Source organism: Carettochelys insculpta, chromosome 20 (genome assembly GCF_033958435.1).
Source record: "Carettochelys insculpta isolate YL-2023 chromosome 20, ASM3395843v1, whole genome shotgun sequence".
In the NCBI taxonomy this organism is placed as follows: domain Eukaryota; kingdom Metazoa; phylum Chordata; order Testudines; family Carettochelyidae; genus Carettochelys; species Carettochelys insculpta.
The window spans coordinates 24105907-24120548 of NC_134156.1; the positions used below are offsets into that span (position 1 = coordinate 24105907).

General features: G+C 48.9%; 1 protein-coding gene across 1 annotated transcript in view; it reads left to right on the forward strand.

Moving 5' to 3' along the window:
• Window positions 1–680: 680 nt before the first annotated feature.
• The window catches only part of NPLOC4 (NPL4 homolog, ubiquitin recognition factor), a 45943-nt gene continuing 31981 nt past the window's right edge, over window positions 681–14642 (forward strand). The window contains exons 1-7 of the mRNA XM_075014250.1: window positions 681–756; window positions 3926–4006; window positions 7809–7921; window positions 9123–9305; window positions 12176–12224; window positions 13046–13140; window positions 14373–14496. Coding sequence (XP_074870351.1) covers window positions 742–756; window positions 3926–4006; window positions 7809–7921; window positions 9123–9305; window positions 12176–12224; window positions 13046–13140; window positions 14373–14496 — 660 coding nt within the window. The 5' untranslated portion in view covers window positions 681–741. The remainder of the gene's footprint in view (window positions 757–3925; window positions 4007–7808; window positions 7922–9122; window positions 9306–12175; window positions 12225–13045; window positions 13141–14372; window positions 14497–14642) is intronic.

Consider the following 14642-nt stretch of genomic DNA (forward strand, 5'->3'; position numbering starts at 1 on the left):
TATGGGGGGTGCTGGGCAGGGTTATGGGGTGGGACGGGGGGTGGTTCAATGGGGTACTGGAGAAGGGTTATGGGGGGGACCAGTGGGGGCAGGGTTATAGGGTGGGATAGGGCCAGTTCCGGGGGTGCAGGGCGGGGCTATGGGGGGACCAGTGGTGGGTTCCATGGGGTACGGGGGGGTGCTGGGCAGGGTTATGGGGTGGGACGGGGGGGTACTGGAGAAGGGTTATAAGGTGGGACCAGTGGGGGCAGGGTTATAGGGTGGGATGGGGCCAGTTCCGGGGGGTGCCGGGCGGGGCTATGGGGGAGACCAGTGGGGGGTTCCATGGGGTATGGGGGGTGCTGGGTGGGGTTATGGGGGGACCAGTGGGGGGTTCCATGGGGTACGGGGGTGCTGGGCGGGGTTATGGGGGGACCAGTAGGGGGTTCCATGGGGTATGGGGGGTGCTGGGCAGGGTTATGGGGTGGGACGGGGGGTGGTTCAATGGGGTACTGGAGAAGGGTTATGGGGGGGACCAGTGGGGGCGGGGTTATAGGGTGGGATGGGGCCAGTTCCGGGGGCTGCCGGGCGGGGCTATGGGGGGGCGCAGGCGGCGCTAGGGCCCGGGGGAGGCGGCGGGCGGGGGCGGAACTCTCGGCGCCCGGAACCTCGCGCTCGGGGCTGGCGGACGCGGGCGGGCGGCGCAGGGCAGAGGCACCGGGGGAGCCGGTCCCGGAGCAGGCGGGGGAGGCCGGCGGCGCCATGGCGGAGACCATCGTGAGTCGGGGCGGGGGGGGAGGCGCGGAGGGGCCGGGCCGAGTCCGCTCCACGCGCCCCGGGCCCGGCCCGACGGTCAGCGCCGGACCCCCGCGCCCCCCCCCCGGGCCCGGCTGCAGCCGAGCGGGGGAGGCCGCAGGGCCCAGTGCCGGGCCCGCCGCAGGGCGCTCCCGCGGGGGGAGGGGCAGCGTCCGCTGGGCGCGGGGGCGCCGGCTCGGCTCGGCTCGGCTCAGGCAAACCGCACCGGGCCTCGCCGCCCCCTCCCCCCCCCCCGGGACCGCACCGGGCCTCGCCGCCCCCTCCCCCCCCCCCCGGGACCGCACCGGGCCTCGCCGCCCCCTCCCCCCCCCGGGACCGCACTGGGCCTCCCCTCCCCCTCCCCGGACCTGGCCTCGCCCCCCGGCTCGCGCCCAGCAGGACCTTCGCCGCCTTTCCCTGCGCCCGCAGCGGGGAGGCGAACGGCTGTTCACGCGCAGGTGCTCCGGGAAGCCCGCGCCTGACCCCTTCCCTGCACTGAGCTTTTTGTCTGAAAGCCCCCCCCGTGCGACGGCGCTTGTGCGCCCCGCTGCTGTCCGGGAAGGGAGGTGGGAGCATTCCCCGGGGTCCTCCAAGTCGGGGGCCCCTTTGGCTGGGAGCAGAACCACATTAAAACGCTGTTTGAAAGCCACCTTCTGGCTTTTGTCAGCGTGTGAGTTCGGGTGTTGTTCTCCCAGTGCAGTGAGGCTCCCTCCACCTGAGTTGATTAGCTGTGCTAGAAACTGGTTTAACTGGTACCAGGCCATAAGCAGTTCATTTATTCTTTGTAAAGGTCTGTCTGTATAAGCCTGTAGCTTGCCGGTTATTACCTGGTATGCCCTTGGCCTCTGGTGTGGTCTTCCGTGTTAGTCGTCCCCTTGCCAAGAAGGGGCGTAGAAATTGTCAAATGAAAAAAGTTACTTAAAATGTGTGGGAAAATTCTGACAACTTGCCACAAAACAGGTTTCTCTTTCCTGAAGCTGCCAGGCAGCTCTTGCTGTTGAAAACAAAGCGTCTCCCTTGACTTCCAAAATTACAAATGTTTCTGCTACTCTTGTAGGCAAATCTTTGGCCAACAGGGATCTCGTCCGGGAAATAGGTCCCGTCGTGTGTATATGTTCTTGGGGCCATCTCTGGTGAGGCATGAACTGGCATCTCTCAACATGGGACATTACTGATAATTGCTTTCCTCTTAGCATTTTCTTGGCTTACCTGAGCAGCGGCAGCCATCTTTTTTAAACTGAGTTAAGACCAAGTGTTCCTTTTCTCCCCTGCATGCTTCATGTTAGCTATTGTGACATTGATGTTGGAGATCTTGTTTGAAATGACACCCTAGGCTAAGGGCAGCAAAATAAGGAACAAAGCTGATTTGTGGTATATTTCTGTAGAAAAGGTTCACATTAAGACCCAGTGGTATAGCTCTGTGCTGCCATGCTAGTACCAAGCGGTTAAATATTCAGTTATCTGTTGTGATTTCTGGCTAGCTCCAGCAACATTATGTGGAGACATCATCTACTTAGCCACAGGCAGAGAGAGAATGCTTCAGAGTATTCAACAGCCTTGGTCCCATTAGCCCATTGTATATTTTCTGTAAGCCCCAAAGGTGCGAGAAGCTTGAACAATTTAAAAGATCTTTAGAGCCTTACTTTGGGCATCCCTAGGCTGATTAAATGTAAGTGGAGGGTTTTCCAAGCAAGAAATGCACTGTATGTTCAGTTCCCCTGTGTGTTTGAAAAACCAGAGCAAGACGAGCTCATCCCTCAGGCGTTAAGGTGCACCCTGAAACATAGTGTTAACAAATCCAGCCCTCCTTTGTCGTGTGCGCACTCCAGCAGGGAAAAGGTAAAGTGCAGCAGTTTGAACTCAAACAAAATAGTATCGGTTGCACTTCTCTCTTCCGGAACCCTTGGAACCTGACAAGAGCGGGACGAGAGAACTCGCCGGACCAGTAGGGATTCAATGTTGTCTAGCACATTCCCACCGCGTCCACGGCTAACTGGGCTCTTTGAAGCCATGCCGGGGTCAATTACAACGAAGTAACAGCACAGGACACTGGGAGCCAGGCCTGGTGACTCAGCAAATTTTATGTGACCATGGGCAACTTGGCCACACCCATGATAAATGGTCATCCGGCTAATGAAAGTCATCCTGGATTATGGATGTTGTTGCACGAGAGTTCTGGATTAGAGAGGTTCACCCTGTCGTCTGTTACAAACATGTCCTGATTCTAGTGCACACCATGGATTCACACAGAGCATCGGAGCAGCATTGTAAAACAGCTCTGAAGCAGAGCATTCTGGAGCGCTCTGGCAGCCTTTTGCTGTCACATGTTGAGCTCTGCCCTGCTGTCCTTCAGATGGGCAGATCGCTGTTTGTAATAGTGTTCTCCGCAGCGTGAGTCTTCCCTGCAAATCCGCTTGCTGCTTTGGGCTGGCAGCAGCTCTGAAGCTCTGACTGAGCTTCAGTCACTTCCATGCTCCAGAGAAGTGCAAGACATACTGATGGTTGTGCCAAGGCTGTCTTTACGGGAACAATTGCCTTTGGCCCCTTTTCCCAGAGGCAGCTGGCTTTACTCCTCTCTCCAATGGAAGTTCTATTAACATCTCCCAGTAATATCTTTTGCCTTCTCTATTTCTCTTTATTGGAGATAGATACCGAGTGTCAGTAAAGTTAAAAAGAAAGAAAAATGGAGATGACACTTACCTGCAAGTTAGCCCAGTCCTTTGGTAAGGGAACTTGAGATTGAATACCTGGCTCTCATAAAAGCTTTGAATCATCCTCCAGTAATGCTGTGTGTTGTGCTTCGTGTCTAAATCTAGAGGTTTCATCAGAAAAATAAGCTTGGTGCACTGACTTTTGACATGTTTGTAAAAATGCCTTGCGTCTCAAAGGGCCGTATCCTGCAAATAATATTAAAGCCTTGGTTTGTATACTCTGAAGATGGTAATTAAACTCGCCCCCGTAATTCTCTCATTGAATACAGAGGTGAGTTCAGTCATGGAAAAGAGGTGTGGTCAGGGTGAGAGGTGGTGAAGGAGACTCACTTTGTTTCAGGTCTTCAAAGTGGGGGACTCCTTTTGGTCAGGAACAAAACCAGGGCAAGCTGCAGGGTTGCTTTGGTGCGTGACCTAGCATACCTTCTCGTTCTCTGCAGATAATCCGTGTCCAGTCGCCGGAGGGGGTGAAGCGTATCACGGCAGCAAAGCGAGAAACAGTTGCAACATTTCTAAAAAAGGTACCCTGGGCTTTCAGCATTGTATTGCTTGTGTTCCATGTCTCCTCTGAGCAGAGCTAGGAGAAATCTGTGGCTGCCCGGAACTTTGTCAGTCTAGACTCACAGTGTCCAATATGCTTTGTGTTCGCCCCAAGTGGCAAACAGGGCAGCACCGTGTGGTGAAATATGGCTCCTCAGAGTCACCCATGTGGAGTGCCCTCCACCCATTTGTGCACACGCCCCACCGCTTGGTGGGACAGGCATGTGACGGCTCCAGCCACAGCCCCTGGCGTGACTCACACGGCAGCAGCTCTGGTTAGTTGCCGACAGTTTGCACTGCGGGGAGTGCCTGGTTCTGGCGGTAGGGAAGAAGCCCTGGCTCTGCGGGGGGCAGTTATGACGATCCTTAAAGTTCTGTCGGACACCACTGGTCTAGATAGCTGTGCTCTCTGGAGCTGCTTACCCTGCTGGCTGTATCTACAGAGATTTTGTTTAATGAAAGATATATGCTCAATCAGGATAGCTGGATGGTGGTTGTATGGCTCAACGTGCATTAGCCAAAACAATCTCTCCACAGCTATAAACCCAGTTTTGATACCCTCATCCTAATTTGAACAAATTCAACCTCTCTGACAAAACTTTTCTTTATTGTTTTAAATTTCTGATAAGGCGGTGGTGGAAAAGGTGTTCGAGGTACGACTGCTTGAAAAATCAGTTACGCTCCTCAATTTGCAAGCAGTTATTCCGGGTGACAAGCCATGATTTGTTTTTAAAATAGATTGGACTGTATATTGGGTGGTCTGTACCAGGGATGTGATAGAGTATCCAGTTACACAACTAACTGACAAGCATCTGCTACCTGTTACTCTTAGGCCATCCTCTCCCTACCCCAAGTAAATAGGGAATGGCTGGCTCAGCCTCTATCCCTGCTCATGCCAGGATCAGTCTGTTTCCCCTGCTGTGACTCTGCGTTAAAAAAGCTGAGCCACGCACAGGCTCGCTTAGCTTCTGTCCCCACCATGGGGATCAGGTTCCTCCTCCCTGCCGCTCTGCATTCAAAAGGCTGAGCTGGCCCACAGGCTGGCTCAGGTTTTGTCTCTGCCATGGGGATTGGGTTCTTCCCTGTTGGGGAGGGAGAAGAGCCCAATCCCCTGTGTGCTGGCTCAGCCTTTTAAATGTGAGCAGGAGGGGTGGGAGGGTGAAGAGAAGCTGAGCCAGCCTGTGCAGGGAGGGGTGGCGGTTAACCGAGTAAGTGACAGAAATTTTTGCGGTTTCTCAGTCACCAGATTACTTGCTCTTTAGCATCCCGAGTCTGTACATCTTTCCAGGGATTAATACAGAAAAATCCTATAACCTTTTATCAAAACGCCATTCAACTGGTGTCCTTTCACGCTCCATTCCTCATCTTGCCAACAGCGTGTGCAGAGGGAGTCATCTGATTCCTTCTTCACCTTAATATTTTCAGCCATGCCACCAACATCAACCCAGTTTTGGTGACACTGAATGAATCAGAGACTTGAGTTGGAGGTTGAAAGGAAAAACCCTCCAATGTGTACACACACACAACAACATTAATCCCCATAACTAATGGGATTGTGGGAGAGCACAGACTGAGAAGTAGATGGGAAATATATAGAGAGTATTCAGTATCTACCACAAGTGACTCGCCCTTTTAAGCGTACTTTGAGTGGAAATTAATGGTTAGCTGGTTAGTTTGCTCCGAGAGTACCACTGTGTGTTTTCTGTCTCATTGTTCTGTGAATGCCACAGGGCCTCTTCCAACATGAGGGAAGGGATGTTAGGGATATTAGATTAGGGGAAGATACTGAGCAATTTTGAGATCCTTATGTGATCTTTAAGGAATGGATTGCTACAGGAGAGAATTTCATAACTGAAACACAGAGCTAGCTTTGTATTAGAGATCAGGTGATCATCTTTTGTTTGGTACAAGTATGGTTAATGTCTCAAATTCATTGTTTTAGAAGGGCAAGATTCTCCGATATTTTGCATATCTTCTGCAATTGTTTTTCTCCTCTTCATCTCCTGGGGCTTTTGCAGTAACACGTAATCTTTAAGCTCAGTGCTTTTTTTCTTAGTGAGAGAAATATCTTGTACTACTGTGGTCTGAGAGAGACATTACGGGTTGTAACACATCAATGTCTAGGCTTCTTGCGTCTTAATGGGTTTCGGTTTTACTACATAATGGCTAATATATATAGTAAGTGTTGCATCTAGATAGATAGCTATAATTTAAAAATCAGATTATAGATTTTTCTGTTTATAGTTAAACTTTATCTTTTCCTTGAGAATTTAACAAAAGCTCGTACAAACTGAAGACGAGGGACAGACAGCATTTTGTTAGAGTACCTGCACGTTGGAAGAACTTTGAAACGTTTTGCTCAAAACTCAGACTTCCTTTTCTCTGTATTTGTCATTGCTCTCTTTACAGAATTTTTTTACTTATTTTGGAGTATGCTTTATAAACCAGGGCTTTGTTCCTTTTTGGCTTGTGATCGCCTCTTAGTTAATCCTGCACAAATACCATGTTCATTTCAAAATGTTACACCATGGGGCATTTAATAGTCCTGGCATTCTATCTTTAAAGCACATGACACCATATATCTTAGGCCAGAATACGGTACTAGATGCACCAGTGGTCTGATCCAGTCTGAGCATTCCTCTTTCATATAGCAAGGTCAGAATCTTGAGATCATCTGTGTGCAAGTTAGAACTTTAAACCTGGAAAAAACTGTAATTTTGTTTCACAGTTGTAGAATTTGCTTCCTCCATAACAGAGGAGGTCTGTGAGCTGATGGTTCACGTCAGGCAGGTAAAGTACACAAGTTACAGGGCTATGTAGAAAGCACATTCTTCTAAATAACTTACCTTCTTTTGTTACGACTCACGCCTCAGAACACAATAGTAGAGAGCATAGAGAAAACTGTATTCTTTTTTTTCCATTTTGCTTAGTGTGCTTGGCAGTATTTTGTGTGTTACGTGCTTGATTGTGTCCTGTCCAGAGTCCATGCTTCTGTCTGTGGGTTTGACAGGAACATCTGGGTAAGGGTGCAGATCTAACACCTGCAGCTATTTCTAACTCAGGTTTTTAAATTGCCTAGCTCTTAAAAGATCGGATTTATAAATGGGCAGAGGATGCTATTGAACTGAAGTCAGCATTGCAAAGTTAAGAGAAAAGTGGGCTTTAATTGAGGCACTTAAAGGATGTAAGAGAAGCTGGCTAGGAGTCTGAAGGAAGAGGCTTTTGCAAGCATAAAGTCCAGGGTGAAGAAGGGCACATGGCCAACAGTGTAAAGAAATGGAAAAGGAAGAGCAGAGAGCGAAAACTGTGTGGAAAACACGACTGAGAAAAGAGAGGGGAGATGACTCTAAGCTGAGCCTGATGTGTGAGGCTCTGGTGTGAGATGGGAAGTACAGCAAGACATCTGAGGTGGATTGAGGGGCAGAGATGATTTGATGGGTGCAGTGCTGCACAGAAGCTGCCACGGTACAGGTTTGGATAACAGTGACTGAGGCTTCTCTACCCTAAGTGTTCGGTTTTCGAGCAAACGCCCAGTGTTGCGTTTGTCTTTTATTTTCATGATTGTCTTTAAGACCAGCCGAGGTCCATGTGTGCGTCCGCTCTTGTTTTCTTCTTGGGTCCTTGTTGAGCACTGTGGTTGTGAGCTACCCAGCACTCTTTCCCACACAGTGGGAGAACGGATTCAGTTAAAGTATCTGCGACAGAAAATTCCACCAGGCCTGGCATATCTTCTCTCACGTTGAGGACACAGATGTATTGTCTCACTGATCTCTCATTTCCTAGGTTGCAAAAGAGTTTGGCTTCAGGAATAATGGCTTTTCTGTGTACATCAATAGAAACAGGACTGGCGAGATCACAGCGTCACAAAATAAATCCCTCCACCTGCTGAAAATCAAGTAAGTGCCTCACCGAGAATGCCAGGGCTGCAGAGAGAATGTTGTACAGTAGAACGTACCTTTCCCTTTTCGCCAAACCCGTCTAGCTTCTCTGGTTGTGCCTGTGTGGGTTGGAAGTAAAGGACAAAACTCGGAATGTCAGTAATCCCTGCAATTGTCTGTGTCGCTTGTGAGGAGGAAAGTTGGACTGGTTGCAGTGCTGCGGGCTGCCGATGGTTACTGTCTGTCTGAGCCCATTGTAACCGTCTATCTTAGGGGTTTATAGTGCAGCCCACCGTGTCATAAGGCCATACCAGACTCCTCGTTTGCACCTCCCTGGCCAAGAGGGAACTGCATCATTTGTTCCTCCTTGCTATCTTCTGCGCTCCTCCAGCCTCACTGTGTCGCTGCTGGCGGCTCACAACAAACTTGTCCAGTTAGCACGAGCCAGAGCTGTGGCCCTCCCTCGTCAGAGATTATTGGCGCTGCTCTCTCAGCCCTCCCATCCCCTCTTCTAGTGTGAGTGTCGGTGGCAGAAGGAAGAGCAGCCAACAACGCCAACTCTTCTGTGGTCCGTAGTGGGGCAGAAAGGCCTTTGGAAGACACCTGACTGCAAGCGTAGGCAGCTTTCTCCTTAGCCCTGTGCTCTGCTGAAGCCTCGTTTCTCTCCTTTTAACCCCTTCCACTCTGTTCTCCTTATTTTTCTTTGGCTCTGTTCTTGGTGACAGGTGCCTCTTCGTTAAGCTGGTGCTAAGGGGCAGAATTCAGCGCCAGCATTTGAGGGCCTCCTGCAGCTTCTTAATGCAAGTGGGTAAAGCAGCAGGAGTGCTAGGTAACGAAAAGGCTTTGGAGGATGGTTGTTAGTGTTGTGCAGTTTCATTTATACTACTCAGATCTTGATCCTGTGGTCCTGCAGATTTCAAGTTCTGGTGGGCGGGAAGCTTGGTAGACATGACCTAACAAAGGCTTGTTTAATAGCTATAGACCCGTAAGGAAACTTAGAAATTTCACCTGAGAACTCAGGCAGCAGCAGTAGTTCCACAGAGTGGTTCCAGTGAAAATTGTAATCCGACAAGTTCGGCTGAAAGGAAGAGAGGCGAGGTTGTAATGTATCAGTACTCTAACCTATTAAGCGGCTGCTTTCCTAGCAGCTGGTTGGCCTCACTGTGTATCTAGGAAATTATGCACATTCCAGTGCTTGTTTCTCTTTCTCCCCACACAGACATGGTGATATGTTGTTCCTTTTCCCCTCGAGCCCTGCTGGCTCTTCCTCTGAGAACATGGACACCTCTATCTCCCAAGGGCTGTTGCGCCCCTTCGGGGCCCCCCATGTGGTAGAAGATGAGATCGACCAGTACCTGATCAAACAGGATGGGAAGATTTACAGGAATCGGGACCAGCAACTGTAAATACCACTGTGCTTTCTAACTAGTTTCGGTAGTGTTGGCCACATGCTTGGTGCTTAGCAAAATTTAAAATAACGTTTGGTATGAAACCAGTAACCAGTAAGTGTGTTAAAGGAATGGTCACCTTTCTAAACCATATGCCACTCGTTGGCTACCCCAGCCCAGTTGAAAATACCCCCAAGCAACGTTCCCTCTAATTTTTTCCATCCGTTTGCAGATTTTTTCCCATCCACATGAAGAGTAAATTTTTTGATGTGCACCATCAGTTAGAAACAAAATGCGCGACGCTGGGTGCTCTGCTAACCAGCTGGGCGGCAGTGGAATCGCTCCTCAGTGGCCACACAAACACACCACTCACAGGGAGCACTGCCACCAAGGAAGAGACTTTGCTGTTGTCCTGGAACATTCAGTCTGGGCTCCAGCAGAGCCAGGGTGCAAGCAAATTCCCGGCTGGAGGACCTGCTGACAGCCATGATTGCCTCTGATGATGATCTCTCTTCCCACCCCTTTAACACTAGATGGATGAAAACCAACACCTTGAATTCTACTTAGAAAAGTCCCAGTAGTTAGTGCAGGACCCTCCTGGAATATGCTCCCAATGTGACACCTGCCTAACAAACAAGCAGGCAGGCTGCATTCTGAACTAGCTTCGGCTGCCATATGGTTTCACTGTGTATTTCCTATAGCGCGTGTTGCATTAATCCAGGCATGAGGTGACAGGCACGGACAAACTTTGGCCTGGTCTGGATCCCACGTGAAAGCCGCAAATGAAAAAATTCCCTTTTCACCAAAGCTGCTCCCTTGACATCCAGGAATAATAGGGGGTTGAACACAGGCTGAAGATCTCAGTTGGAAAGCCACAAGAGACAAAGAAATGTGTGGAAATGTTGCGACCGCAGGGAACTGGAAGTCAGGAGTCCTGGTTATGATGCCTAGCTCCCTTCCAGGTCCCTGTAATAATTTTTTGTGTCCCCCGCTTACCCTTCTATAAAATAACGGTGCCTGCTTAGCTCACTGGAAAGTGTTTGTAAAGCATGTTTAGATAGTCCTAGCCATTATCGGCAGTGCTTTACAAAGAAGGTAGTTATCCCCATTTTACAGATGGGAAAACTGAGATATATGGAGGGAAGAGAGTAGCTCAAGGTCACTCAGCATCAATCCAGTGTCACACCTGGGAATAAAACTTGGGTCTCCTGAGTGCCAGTCCAATGCTTTGTCTGCCAGCCCATACTGCCTTGCTGGTTTTGGCTGGGAGGAGCTTTGGATAAACAGTGTCATACTTTCTCCCATAAAAATAAATATTAAGATATTGTAATAAAGCCTTAAGTCTAACCACACATTAACAAAACTCTTCTAGGGGCATCGGGGAAAGTGTACGGCAACCATTACCGATACCTAATTTCTATTTTCGCTTACCCTCAGAGTCACGACTAGATCCCCCTTTGTGAAGTAACTTCTGAAAGGTGCTGAACAAAGATTTAGAGACGGGCAGGGCTTTTGTTTTTTTTTAACATGAGTGCCCAGGTGGTTTAATCTTTCGTGCTGCAGCAGAAGGAAAGATCAGAGAGACATAGCCTTGAAATGGAAAATACTGTCTCGCCTTTTCGACCTGATGATAAATGAGGGAAATGGCTCATTAATCTTCAAACAAAAAAGGCAAAACTTTCCACATCTCTTTTTTAAAAACAAAAACCCAAAGCCTGGCTTTAACATGGCCATGTTTTTCAGGAGAGGAAAGGTATTCTTAGCAGGGGGCCAGAGCACAGTGACGAATATTTATGATGATAAAAAATGTATGACCAGAGTTGTGCTTGTATTTGTGGCTGCCTATCAATCTGAAGGTGAGGGGATGCTGGCATTCTGCTGAGTGCATTAGCGGCCTGTAGTGGTCCTTTAATGTGGGAGATAATGTTCATACAACCTTATTAAAAGCAGTGCCTCACTGGCTCCCATCCATATCTTTCTAGCAAGAGCCAATAGTCATGTTCATCAGCTCTTTTGCTCTTAAGAACCCATATTGACCCGTTCTTAATGTTCGGGCAGAGCTCCTGTGATTTCTAAAGAGATCACCTCACAGGAGGATATTTTTCCTTGTCTCAAGGTTGGCTTAGCAACATTTTATTGGTTAGATCAAGGCATGTTCCACTGTGTTCTACGAGCATCCTAATGAGTGTGTTGGAACTCATTTCTTTAAAAGTAATGCAGCCACTCCCCTTCCCCATACATCATAAAGCATTATGTATTGGAACTGAGGCGCTGCCCTGAATCAGAGTGCTACAGATTCAGGTATTATAACCTAAACCTGAACCTCTCTAGTCTGGCACTTTGGGGCCTAATGGTTGCTGAACGAGAGAATTTGCCAGACCACAGGACATCGGTATTGTCTACCAGCATTACCAACACTTCCACTGCTTGCTGGGCCCTTAGAAGACATTTAGGGGTGGATTACAGCTAAATAACAGCACAGAACACTGAGAGTCAGGGCTGGTCGCTGGAAAAAAACTTTGAGACCACAGGAAACTTGGGCACATCCATGATAGGTGGTCATCTGGCTAATTTAAATCATGCCGGTTTCTAGATGCTGCTGGGTGAGAGAGGTTCAACCTGTAGTGGAAATGTCTGCCGGTGAAACAGGTGTGTTAAGAACCTCCGATTGTGACCTCAGACTTAGAGGTTAAATCCAAGATCTCATTCCCAATTTATGAGAAATCATTGTTATGCCCCCTCAATGTCTCATAATAGACCAGTAGATGCTCATGGCCCAAATAGGTACCCAGTCATTCTAAATCACTGCATAAAGATGGTAAAGTCTGGCACGGCGCATCTGTCCTCTTATTCAACGCGACCTTTCTTCTCTCTCTTCACACAGGTGTCGGCATGGCCCGTTGGGTAAATGTGTGCACTGCGTACCCCTAGAGGTAAGGAGTCAAACCATACACTTCAACCATCACTTCTTCGTGTTGCTTTCTGAAGTTAAATTTCTTTACACTGTCGGTACCCGCCTAAATGTTCCTTGAAGCTCTGCCTGAGTAATGGCAGCACTCTGAGAGGCAGACAGACCCTACGACTGCCTGCTCACATCAGTAATCAAGTCCACCCTGTGGCTGTGATGCTGACCTCAGATTTAGGCATTTTTCCTGCGGTAATGGGTTTAACAGAAAATACTTCACGATGCCCAGGCAGACCTTTGCGTACGAGCTTTTGTCTTCTCTCTTCGCTTTGATTCCGGATCCCTCTACCTCTCCCGGTCTTTGTTTGGCTCTTCAGCCACCCCCCAGAGAAATCTCAGTGCCTCTTTGCAGCTGTCCACCACACTCCATTTAGACTGAAAACAACAGTAACTCTCAGCTGTTTCCCTGGGGGGCACTAATGGTTCTCCCCTACCCTTGTGAGTGTGGTCTCCTCCGTCCCAGGAGTTCGGAACGTTGTTTATGAGGTGGTTTGAGTGGCTGTTTTCTTCGTCATTATTTAAAAAGCCTTGTGCCTTTGCCGTGAGCTGTGATTTGTGGAGCAAATCTGTCTTTGAGCAAGTACGAAGCGATAATAAAAATAACCTGAAATCTCTCTTTTTCTTGTCACATGAAACAGTAACTGCCATGAAAAAAGCCCAGCGTTTCTTGATTGTTTCCACACGGGGCGCCAGTGGAAGGTTGAACTTGGAACCCCCATTTGTTCAGTGATCAATGTTTTATCAGACAGGTGTCTGACCCGAGTCTCCTTTGTATGGTGTTTTTGGCAGCCTTTTGATGAAGATTATTTAAACCATCTGGAGCCTCCTGTGAAGCATATGTCATTCCATGCCTACATCAGGAAGCTGACTGGAGGAGCAGACAAGTAAGAAGCTCGCAGTAGTTAAGGGAATCTTGTGGCTACGCGAAAGTGCACACTTGCCTGGGTCTTATCGGTAACAGCTACTATATGATAACCCAGGGAAGTATAAATCCTGAGCAGTAGATTTACTTTTAGAGTGGCAGGGTAATTGTCTGCAAGCTTCTTTGCTGAAACTGGGAGGAAGACCATGCAGAAGGAATAAAGGGCACGAGGTGATCAGGAGGCCAGGAATCTGAACCTCCGGGTGGATGGACTAAGCTGTGGTGGCTCAGGAGAGCTTCAAACCACAGTCTGCTTTTGCTTTTCCGTTAACTGTTAAGATTTGTAGACAGTGAGATCTCAGATTCCCTGGGGGCCCGGTTCCCCTCTGGCACAGACTGCTTGTGTGACCTTGAGAAAAGCTCTTTGCGTCAGTTCTTTATCTACAAATGCGGGTGACAGCACTTCCCTTCCTTGTGAGGGGTTGTAAGGATAAACTCATTACTAATTGATAATTAGATAATGTCCTTATGAGGCCAGGATGAACACCTTAGGTGGAGGAGGTGCTGGACGTAATATGTATTGCCTCACTCAAGTAGTCAGTGGCTGGCAGGTGCAAACCTGTGGCTGCAAGGCAGGGCCGCAAACTCTCTCATGATCAGCAGCAATCTGTGAAGGACAATGCCCCTTTCCCAGGAGCCAAGGGCTTAGAATGCAGTATTCTAGCGTGCCTCTCCTTTAAAGAAGAAACAAGTGGAACCTTCCCTGATACTGTGGATGGGAGAGAAGGGCAGGGGCGGGGGGCTGTTATCTCGCTGAATGAAACTCAGGGACAGAATCTTTCATTTTAAGAAAACTTCAGCTTGCAAAAAATGTTATGCACGTAAAGAAAAACTGATTTTAGCTTTGCAGTGTAACACCTTCCTTGCCAGGCACTATATATGTTGTTTAAACTGTGTCCAAATGTCTTTTATCTGCATTTCAAACACTCTTTCTGGAGCCATGCGCTTACTGGAAAGCTGTCCAGTTATTAGAGCAGAAGGGCCGGGACTTCTGGCTTACGTTGGTAACTCCACCACTAAATTTGCAAAGTGACTTTGGACAAGTTGCAGCATCAGATAATGGAGCAAATGATCAACATGCTGTGTCCTGTGCCCTGTAACATGCAGGGTGCTTGGCTTGCCAGATGCTTTCTAGGAGGCAAAAGGTATTTGAGTGTGCTAAAGAAAAGTCCCCTTTCTTCCCATCTTGCTCAGGGGGAAGTTTGTTGCACTGGAGAACATCAGCTGCAAGATTAAGTCGGGGTGCGAGGGCCATCCTCCTTGGCCAGAGGGCATTTGCACCAAGTGCCAGCCGAGTGCAATCACTCTCAACAGACAGGTGAGTCTTAGCATTGGCTGTGCCGCGCTCCTTGTGCTCTTCTACGCAGAGAAGCCGTCATTTACCTTTTTGGTTTTGAACGGGAGAAAACCTCAATGCACGTAGCCAGCTTAGAGCTTGGGAGCCTTTGCTGGTTAGCAATCGCT